We start from the raw sequence: 10207 nt of genomic DNA, 5'->3' as shown, positions 1-10207 counted from the left end.
ATGTCAGTCACATGTTATTTCTGTAAGATTACTATATTTTTAATAGATAAAGAAATGTTATTGGCACACGTGTGAAGAGGGCGAGTTATGTACAAGATAAATGGACAATTTTGTCAGTAGTAGAATGGATGATATAAGTAAAAATGTATAAAATACAAGAGGATTAATATTTCTTAATAGTTTTTCGTATAAGCGCCAATCTTTGTTTATGTGCCTCGGTAACGGTCGCACGTTTATACGGACGTACCTCGTCTGTACCAAAACCGGGAATCCACATATTCCAATTTCTCTCTAAAAGTGAAAATATGGTATTTGTTATTGGTACATTGGTACATTGGTAGAATAACTCACCCAAGTGTAATTGTACATCTTTAACTTCGACAGTGTTGGCGTGACGATGTTTCGCCAAGAGACAAGCTGCGTTGACCGTCGTCTCGACAAAGTCATCCGCTAGCTGTAGAAGCATCTCTTCCACCTCCTCGTCCAATTGCTCGGTGGGATCTACTTCCCTTACCAGGTCTTGCAGTCTCGTTTTGGTTAAGAACTAAAGTGAAAGAGAGGGATGTAGGGGGACGCGAAGAAATCGGGGGCGGGGATGTAACGTACTTGGGGGAAATCGCTGAAAGCAGTTGGCGCGGACGATTGTTGCACCGGCTTGGGGGGTTGTGGAACGTACTGGGTCTGTTGAGACTGCGTTTGCGGCTGTACCGTGGTTGTCTGCTGAGCGGTGGCACCGCTCTGAACGTTGGCTGGCAGAACCGGTGACGTCTGATTACTGGGTCCGACGGTCTGCAGAGTTCCAAGCACGGGTGTCATTTCCGAGGCCGTGGTAGTCGACATTGCGTTCACTTCTCTGTGACTGAGAGTAGCTAGCGCCTCTGTGAGTGACATTACCGAGCGAGCACTTGCAGTATGGTGTGCACACACGTCGCGCTCGCGAGTCGCGAGTAGTGAATCAACGTTTGTTTGCATACAGTCTACACCGCTCCGTGCTCTTGTCGGCAGGTGCCTCGTGATATGTCACATCGTCCACGGAGGATCCGTCGCGGGTGTGCTTACGACTTACGACTACGCGGCTGCGAGAGATCGCCCGTTTCGCCGTCTGTGCTAATCGATGCGGCGCGTCCGTATTGCGTCGGTCCTCAAGGTCTTCCGTCGTCATTTCGCGGCACCGTGCCGATATTTATGATGATGTAGACGTCCTTCGAGACGCACAAGGCTCGCCTCGGGAAACGCTCGCAACGGACCTTTTGCTCGTGCGTAAGTACCACGCGACACGTGTCGCCAACGAGAACGTTTTTCTTCTCGCCGGCGCCGGTTTACATTCATCCTTTCGCAATTGCATCTTCCACATGCGTAGGAGCATTGGAGCATTTGGAGCATTTCGAGCATTGGTAGATTCAGTCAAAGTGACGACACGCTCGCGACCTAAGATATATATATATAACATATGCGGGAGATTAATTCCGAAAGTATAATAATGCACTATGCAGTGGGAAATGTTGACGAAAGGAAAGCGACGGGAGGCGCGGCGCGGCGCGGCGCGGCGAGGCGTGGCGAGGCGAGGCGAGGCGAGGCGAGGCGTTATCTCGCATCTGCTCGAATCGAATTGGCGCGTCCAACGGCTATTGCTGCGTCTTGCGGGAAACTGCGCGACACGTTCGCGTTAACCCTTTTGCCGACTTTGCCGCGCGTGAAAGGCGCTTTCTCGTCGCCGACTTCGGGTCGATCGATCGGCGACGTTTGGCGACGCTTGATAGCAGATCTATGCTACTAACGTAAAAACAGCTCTCTTTCCAAAGGACTCTATACGGTACGTCACGTGGCTGATCTACTTTCCGCGCGTGATGATCCGCTACGATTCGCGGTCAACCTTCAAGGTCGCTTGTTTCTCCAGGAAGAGCATTTTCATTACGTGGCGATCAACGCGACGTGGATTTGTCGCATTCGATATCGCACGAGCGTGCAGCGATAGATTTGCCTCCAACGTATCTCGCGAAATCATTCCGCTAGACTTCTTCAAAGAGGCCTGGCAATGAGATTCAAGTTTCATTACAGATGTAACAAGTGTTTGAATAAAGGAAAATTGCCAAACTCTTGCAATCATGCCGATGGAATTTTTGGAGCGGCTACCGGTCCCGAATCTTCGGGTGTATACCGCCATTAGTTTCACCATACTCTCCTGCTCCATATACTATGCCACTCAAATAATCAAGGATCCCGCTTGGAGGACCAATCACACGCACGTCGATGTGGCAGCCCATCCTGGAGACGACGTCGATCCGACTGATCCGAGAGGTCTTGGCACGCATCTCAAAGAACTCTTGGAATGTATGGTGGTGGAACCTGTCTGCGTCTGGGTAGGTTTATTTCATCTTCTTTTATAATGGCCGCAAATCTCTAAGGTTCATATCGGTCAATTATCGGTCATTACATCACACTTTCACATATACACGTTTTATGCCTACTTTTTCCTCATCTATCCATATTATTTTAATTGCTGTGTTACATCAGCTTGTACATTATATGAACGTTGTTAAGTTTCCTGGTATTATATAATACTGTTAGAGCATTATACAATACTGTAGAGCTATTAAGTAACTTGTAGTTTTCCATCCTTTTTTCGCATTATCCACATAATTTGTCTGATGTAATAACGATCTTGTCGGTTAAAGCGAAAAAAGCAACTACGGTGGATTTTCAATCGCGATCAATTCCCACCAAGAATGTACATTTTTCTTCTAGCACAAAACTTGTGCCCATGACGGTGGCAGTTTGTAGCGCAACGCGTTACTTTCCTCCCCTACGTTACGTCTTTCGTTACAAGTCAACGACAATTACGCAACTAACGCGTCATTACGTCGTACTATTGTTTCTTTCGTACAAATATCCCAAGTTGACTTTTATAACACAATTACGTTCACGCTATTCACGCTAGGAAACTCATGTTCCATGTCCGTTGTATAAACGTATCTTCTTTTCCAGATTGAAATTTTCGCCGTAGTCATTAGACTCCAAACTCATTTGCCCGTGTTAATTTAAGCAAATTTTTCTTTTACCAAGTTGTATAATTTACTAAAACGCTCTTTACTCGTGTTGCTCACACATTATGTCACTACGAGATGACGAGGATTTTGTGGGTGTAAAACTATTCAAGATTCGGATTCAAGATTTCGTTATTTCGTGGCACGTATAGCGATAAAAGAAAAAGCCATGGCTCAATTTTTTCAATTAAATATCTCTGCAAATACGTAGGTACTTGAAATTTTTCCAACAATTTACACCTCGGACACCGTGTATTTCAAAATAGTTGGCGAGACATTGAAACGGAGAATGTTTCAGCCTAAAATTAGATGGCCTTTCTACCATTTGGCAATACTTATTTCAACTATCTGTCACCTGTTAAAAATTCTCTCTCTCTCTTTCTCATCTTTAATTCTCTTTAATAATTAAATTCAATTCAGAGAAAAGAAAACTAGAAATATGTATGTTACACCTTTCGCGTAATACAAGATTTTAAGAAGAAAATGCGTTGCCTTACCTTTTCTTTTCTTCTACTCTACAGACTCTAATCAACATGGCTTACTGCATGTTGATTCTTCTCGGCAAAACCATTCAAAAGCTCGTATTTGGCGAGCTACGTGCCTCAGAGAGCCAACATTTGAAAGACAAGTTCTGGAATTTTATTTTTTATAAATTCATCTTCGTTTTTGGGGTTTTGAACGTACAATACATGGACGAAGTTGTACTCTGGTGGGCATGGTTCATGGCGCTCGGTTTTCTCAGTCTTCTCAGCCAGCTTTGCAAAGATCGATTCGAATACGTGAGTATAACAAAGAGCAAAAATACATCCTTGAAAATATAATAGAAATAAACCAGAAACAAGAATGGCCAATAAATTGTCAATTCGTATATATACCGGTTCTTTTTCCCTAATTTATTCTTATTGCGAAAGATATTACCTCATCCTGGCTGATGGAAATAAATTCACAGTATGGAGAAGGGGCGATTGAATGCCGACTGTAACATTTTGTAATATATTTGCAAATCGTTTATCGATTTGAATATGGCAATTCACTGACGATAATAACTCCACCTGTAAGAAAACTGCGTCATGTCCGAAAAGAAGCCGGCGCGCAGGGCAAATGGGGACAAAATTGGCCATTCTTCTTTCTCCTTTAGTTTTAATGAGAGAGTCCTACTTTAACTCCAATGTTTATAATAGATATCTGAAAATGGATTTCAACAAGTATAATATATCCAAATGTTTGCTTTTAGTTGTCCTTTTCACCCACCACACCAGGATGGAGTCACGCGCGACTTCTCGGATTATTAGCGGCAATTCTCGTGCTATCTTCCTTCATGCTTCTATTCTGCATCGCTGCAGCCTTCTTCTTCATATCTTTCAATACTTTTGCTTTTATGGCAGCTGAGGTAAGCAATTGTTTCTCTTCTATTGAAAATGATTTCGTGTCTGTTGAATTTACACAGTGTGTAATCGTCACCTTTCGAATTAGCTTTGAGAAAAGCACATCGTCTAAAATATAATTCGGTGTATTACGCAGTGTATTCTACTCGGAGTCCGTACGATTCACGTCATGTTACGCTACGTGATTCACCTGTACGATACTCGTGGTGCCGGCACTTCGGCGCAACGTTCTTGGGATAAACGTGGTCCGTTGACCTACTATACGGACTTGATTTCGGAGCTGATTGTATTGGCAGTCGACTTTTTCCATCACGTTCACATGCTTCTCTGGAGTAACATCTTTTTGAGCATGGCGTCGCTAGTGATATGTATGCAACTGAGGTATCTGTTTTACGAAATACAACGGAGAATCACGAAACACAGAAACTATTTGGCTGTATTGAATCACATGGAGCAAAAGTATGTTATTATTTCCATTTTATTTATACCTTACCTATAACACACTGAAAGTCTATATGTGTACAATAGCTAAACGATCGTTTCATTTTTAGTTATCCAATGGCTTCGCAAGATGAATTAGCCGACAATTCTGATAACTGCGCGATATGCTGGGAGAAGATGGAAAGCGCTCGTAAATTACCTTGTACACACTTGTTTCACAACTCGTGCTTGCAATCCTGGCTAGAGCAGGACACATCGTGTCCCACTTGTCGATTGGGTCTGAGTATGCAAGCGAATCACAGAGAGAACACTCCAGAGATGCCACCCGAACCACAGACTCCTACGAGAAGAAACGGTAATCATTTCTTCCTCTTTCTCGATGCATCGAGATACGTGTCTTGGTTGCCCAGCTTCTCCGTCGAGGTGTCGCACAACAGATTACGCGGCAACATATCTACATTGGCGCACACTAATTCCCAGATGGATGCTATGGCGCGACAGGTAATCTTTTTTTTTACCATTCTTATATTTAACTCTCGTAAAAGGGACAAAAGGGACAATTTTATCGTAACGAAACATCTTTATTAGGTACAACTACTCTTCCCCCATTTTTCTCGCAATGTAATCCTAGAAGACCTTAGAATGACTCGATCGGTCGAATGGACAATTGAGAATATTCTCGACGGGGTGTTAACTATACCACATCATTTAATCGAAGAACCGCAAGAAGAATCCGTCCCACAAATACAAACGGCTATGACGAATATTGTGCCCAGCTCTTCTATTCAAAATTCACCAGATCCTAGATTCGATATTCCTGTTGCCGACAGGTAAGAGCGATATAGAAATTACCAAGTTTACGAAAGTGATTTATCGCGAATCACCCGGATGATAAATCAAGATGAGAGAGATAATATTATTGTTTGTCACGAACGTATTATTGTTTCTATAGCGGAGAAGAACCTTCGAGCCTTGGTGGTCGTTTCTCGAAATCATCTGCCGAGAGAGAAGTTATACTTCAACGACGGAAAGAACACATGCGATTAACGGCACGCAGAAGGTATTTGGAAAAGTATCGGAAATCCGAGTTTGATTCGACAAATTCGCAAATAACGAATACTGAAAATGTTGAGAATACTACATCCTAAATGTAAGCAGAAATAAGGCCGGTTAATATGATTTCCAATTAAAATTATACGCAGAGCTGCATAGTTGACATAAAATTGACAGAATGTACGTTTTCTTATTTGTTTTCTCTCGGATGTGACACCATAAAATATGCGTAACAAGATTACGGAACGTACAACATGGTGCATACCACTTTTGCTGATGACTGATTATTAAATACAGCGAGAGCATATCGAGAGATCTCTTCATGATCCAACAGTTTGTGCTCTTAACGTTCTCAAAAGAAATTAAGTCAAGAGAGTCGTAAGAGATTAGGTGCGACATTGAAGAATAGGTTGTGAACGATATACTCATCAACGATTAGTATTGAATCAATACAATCAATTATACTCAATACCATCAAGTTATGACAAGAGGTATAATGAGGCGACTAAATTATAATACAACACGTTGAAATTTTTACGTAATTTATTTAAATATCACACCGGTGGCGTTTTGGCAAAAATTGTTGGAGAATGACCTCATACCGGGTTATTCGATTTTGAAAATTGAAATAAAGCTGCATCGTCGTCCACTTTCTAACAGATAAGAATCTTTGTTTCATAACTTTTTATTTTTCTCATATGTATAATTTGCTAAATAATTCTTAATAAATTTATGAATAAATTGAGGAGAGGGAGAAAAGAAAAGAAAGACAGAGTATTCTGGTTATGATAAGTACACTAAATGTTAATTTAATGTATGTGTTTAGTGCCATAAATAAATTCAAGTGACACGTGCCAATTCAATGAGCATGGATTCAGTTATGCTCATTAGAGCTTTAATAGCTGTTTCTAAAAGAGAGAAAACTCATGTACCACGCGTGTGGACATGTGTGCATAAGATATATTTATTGACTAGCAACATACACAAAATTCCAGATTTTTGATTCAAAGTCATGCTATGTTTGTGCCTGTAAACAAGTTGTATTTAAGATACATACGTGCTTGCCTACTAAACATGAAAATTAAAAAGAAGAAAGCTTCTAATCTCATTGTCAGACAGTTGGGCAATACAGATACATTTATGCTTCGGAAGATATCTGCCCTTGTTTCTTTTATTAAGATATACATTAGCTGTTTCGAATTGATGATCTTGTAAAGTAAACTTGTTTTGCACAAATACGAAAATTAGAGTAACAAGTTGTAAATCTTGTATATAATCTAGTTTCATATGCAATCGAGCGAGGGGTTCGGAAGTTTGCCAGCTTTAATAGGAAATCGTTTCTTGCATCATTTAATGACGCATACGTACACGTGGTATATACGATGAGAATAATAGTATAAGTTTAGATTATTTTATAATTTATATGTTACAATAATGACACGTGATAATAATTCTGACATATACTATTTATGAGTAACTGAAATGCGACAATTGGTAGCAAGCTTTTTGTTGCATACTATTAAAATTTCAACTTGAATTACGTGATATATTTAATTTTTATATTTAGCTTGTGAGGTACTATCCGTAGTATGCTTGGGGGTTGGATTACAATTACGTTACCTAATATAAAACTTATTATTTCGTTGCTTAATATAAATAAAATTTTTTCTCCTACACTCTGTGCTGATATTGTGATGAGAGTTTCAGCCAAGTAGTTTTGCGGAACTTTACAAACTTCCGAATCTTTAATATTTCATTACACTCGGATATATAGTTACATACAAAATCCTACTTTAATGGAAGAATTTTATATTTTATGGTTTATATTATTTATTTCCATAATAGTGCAACACGCATATTTAACTTGTATAAATTTAATAACAACATGCATAGCTTTTCAGTTTTTCCTAGCTTGTGTGATAAAATTTGACATAAATATTTATCTGTGTTTACACACAAATACACGTTGAAAACACATGTATCCATATATACATATATGTAGGATATACAGGATGCGTCGTATGGCTTTCGACTATAAGATCAATAACGGATTCTTTCACGTAATACGGAATAAAGCTTTTTCATTTTTATTGCATGTTTTTGTAATATAAATCTTAAATTGAAATTCACTCAGAATTTACTTAAAATTAATTTGAAATTTCTTCAAAAATATGGTTATACTTGTATGTTTTCGCTGGAGAAAAAAAATCTACTTTTAATTCATCATCAAAGAGTATGGATATCTAACATTAGAATTAAGTCATAGGACATCCTGTATTACGATGCATTATCTGTAAGAAATAGATTTGTGTGCGCGTGTGTGTGTGCGTGTGTGTATGTGCGTGCATGCGCATATTGTCCGCATCCAAGAGATGAGAAAAACTTATTTTACTAATGTTGCCGACATACATCGTTGTACTAAAACTTTGTAAGTAGCTTTATTTACATCGAACCATTTATATATACACATATATACATACATATATATATATTTTATGGATCTCTAAGTTGCATATAAATAATATATATAGGTAGGCAATAAGTGACGAAACATAAGATAATTTTCATTTGAGGCAACTTTCTGTGTATGGCATACGAAATTGACTATTTCTATTCTAGTTATCATTAATAATGTTATATATTTTCAAAAGATTCGAAACAGTATTATGTTTCATAGGCAGATGTAAATTAAATGAGAGATCAAGAGGAGAAATTAAAAGTTTGATTAATTGCCTCTATGTGTAAATAAGATATAGGTGTGAAGATATATGAATATTTTCATATAAATGAGAGCTTTATTAAATTATATTGTTTTTGAAAGAACATAATATCTGGCTAGTTAAAGGATAGTCTTTTCCTTTCGAGAGTCCCTCTCGAGAAGCCGTAACTTTATTATTACAAAACGAACTTTTCTTCAAGATCTTTGTAAATATGAGCATGGGGTGTCCTACGTCTCTCTATTGTAGCAATGTAATACCTATTCCACACTTGTGACATTGTACAACTAGTAAGACAAATAAAATGCATTATAGATTGTTGTAGTTATATCGCTTACTTATTTTAGAGATATGATTTAACATCGATGCATCCATTTTGATAAAATGAACAATTTGGCATACCTTCTCGGACTTGAGTCAAAGTATACGGAATTGTCAGTGAAACATGACTAAACTTGACCTTTTCGAGGAGAATATGGATTTTCGTTCTACATTTGAAAAGGGAGCAGAGACAGAGCTATATTTTTTATGAAACTTTATTAATCAATCGCAAGATATTAAAATGAAAATGAAAGAGTAATAATAGTAGGAAAACATACATAAGATTTCTTGTTGAAAATATGACTTTATCCAATAAAATTCATGATAAAGATATGTAGAATAATATGTGTAAAGATGAAGTCTGCGAATCCTCTTTCTGGGCTTATATCGTGAAATTGATTTCGGTTTTGCGGATTAACTTGCAATCGAAGGCATACTGAAAAACGAAAGTGTAAAATGTAATATAAGAGTGGAACTTAACCTAACTTAACTTGTATGTAACGAGTAATCGTAGCGATTACCTCCTAGAATGAAGCAAGACACACAGGATATGAAACCGCTGAGAAAACTGTTGAAGGGGAAAGTGCCGACGAGACAACAATATACAAACTGGATAACACCCGTGAGAAAGACGTACAGTAAGTACGAATCGATAATTTTGAGTTTCTTGGGTGTATTCTTCGTGTACTCTGACCAAAATTTATACAGCACAGCCAACGCCGTCATGTTTACTCCCTGGTAGATGTATCACTATCGATGTTTTAAAGTCTTCCTCGCGTGTACATATGCACGTATATAAACGCGTGGCAAGTTGGTGGCGAGTGGCAAGTACCGGTGACTGGCTGACACGTATTACGGATTACGCGACCTCGTAGGTTATCAGCAACGAACAACCATGAAGGAACGGAGGCAAGTAGATTGGCAAACTCTCGACCAATGCGACCAATGCGAGACCAATGCGAGCAATGAAGGTGGTCCACAAAGGGTGAAGTCACTAGATATTGAGGTACCAACATGGCAACACTCAGGCTGCGTTCGGGGAGACGCTATTAGCGCTGAAAACGTCAGTCTATCTTCGTCACTCACTGTACGTCGAACAAAGATAGAAGGCGCTTTTAGCGCTGAAAGCGCGCTCCCCGAACGCACCTTCGATAGTGTCATCTATTTTCACGCCTTGAAAAGAATAGCTTTCTCACTTGGAAAAAATAGTCACGCAAAGGTCCGGCCAAGTTGGAAGCTTCGAAGA

The 10207-nt window shown here is 39.2% G+C and overlaps 4 protein-coding genes across 7 annotated transcripts in view; 2 read left to right on the top strand and 2 right to left on the bottom strand.

Moving 5' to 3' along the window:
• Window positions 1-14: 14 nt before the first annotated feature.
• LOC105559119 (transcription initiation factor TFIID subunit 12) lies at window positions 15-907 on the bottom strand. The gene is made up of 3 exons (XM_012007193.1): window positions 607-907; window positions 352-544; window positions 15-291 (listed from the first exon to the last, which is right to left on the bottom strand). Exons 1-3 carry the CDS (start codon window positions 889-891, stop codon window positions 164-166), a joined length of 606 nt encoding a protein of 201 aa, XP_011862583.1. The 5' UTR covers window positions 892-907; the 3' UTR covers window positions 15-163.
• A 268-nt stretch (window positions 908-1175) lies between these two features.
• LOC105559120 (E3 ubiquitin-protein ligase AMFR-like) lies at window positions 1176-8968 on the top strand. Of its 2 annotated transcripts, XM_012007195.1 has the most exons (9): window positions 1176-1260; window positions 2059-2360; window positions 3566-3823; window positions 4279-4434; window positions 4566-4888; window positions 4981-5371; window positions 5459-5700; window positions 5823-6020; window positions 6161-8968. In XM_012007195.1, the coding sequence occupies exons 2-8, from the start codon at window positions 2106-2108 to the stop codon at window positions 6016-6018; spliced, it is 1821 nt and encodes a 606-aa protein (XP_011862585.1). In that variant the 5' UTR covers window positions 1176-1260; window positions 2059-2105; the 3' UTR covers window positions 6019-6020; window positions 6161-8968. The 2 variants fall into 2 exon arrangements, with proteins under 2 accessions (XP_011862585.1, XP_011862584.1); XM_012007194.1 differs by having other exon boundaries at window positions 5823-8968.
• On the bottom strand, window positions 8699-9840 carry LOC105559122 (dolichyl-diphosphooligosaccharide--protein glycosyltransferase subunit DAD1). Of its 3 annotated transcripts, XR_001008724.1 has the most exons (4): window positions 9483-9840; window positions 9240-9397; window positions 9043-9128; window positions 8699-8927 (listed from the first exon to the last, which is right to left on the bottom strand). XR_001008724.1 is itself a non-coding variant. In XM_012007197.1 (3 exons), the coding sequence occupies exons 1-2, from the start codon at window positions 9685-9687 to the stop codon at window positions 9267-9269; spliced, it is 336 nt and encodes a 111-aa protein (XP_011862587.1). In that variant the 5' UTR covers window positions 9688-9840; the 3' UTR covers window positions 8699-8927; window positions 9240-9266. The 3 variants fall into 3 exon arrangements, 2 of the variants coding, with proteins under 2 accessions (XP_011862587.1, XP_011862586.1); XM_012007197.1 differs by lacking the exon at window positions 9043-9128; XM_012007196.1 differs by lacking the exons at window positions 8699-8927; window positions 9043-9128 and having other exon boundaries at window positions 9163-9397; window positions 9483-9837.
• Window positions 9840-10207, top strand: part of LOC105559123 — a 1861-nt gene continuing 1493 nt past the window's right edge. Inside the window, exon 1 of the mRNA XM_012007198.1 lies at window positions 9840-10207. Within this exon, the coding sequence (XP_011862588.1) occupies window positions 9857-10207 (351 nt within the window). The 5' untranslated portion in view covers window positions 9840-9856.

This window comes from Vollenhovia emeryi, unplaced genomic scaffold (genome assembly GCF_000949405.1).
Source record: "Vollenhovia emeryi isolate VEMERY1.0 unplaced genomic scaffold, V.emery_V1.0 DF939289.1, whole genome shotgun sequence".
Taxonomy (NCBI): Eukaryota; Metazoa; Arthropoda; class Insecta; order Hymenoptera; family Formicidae; genus Vollenhovia; species Vollenhovia emeryi.
This window is presented reverse-complemented; position numbering and strand designations above follow the sequence as displayed.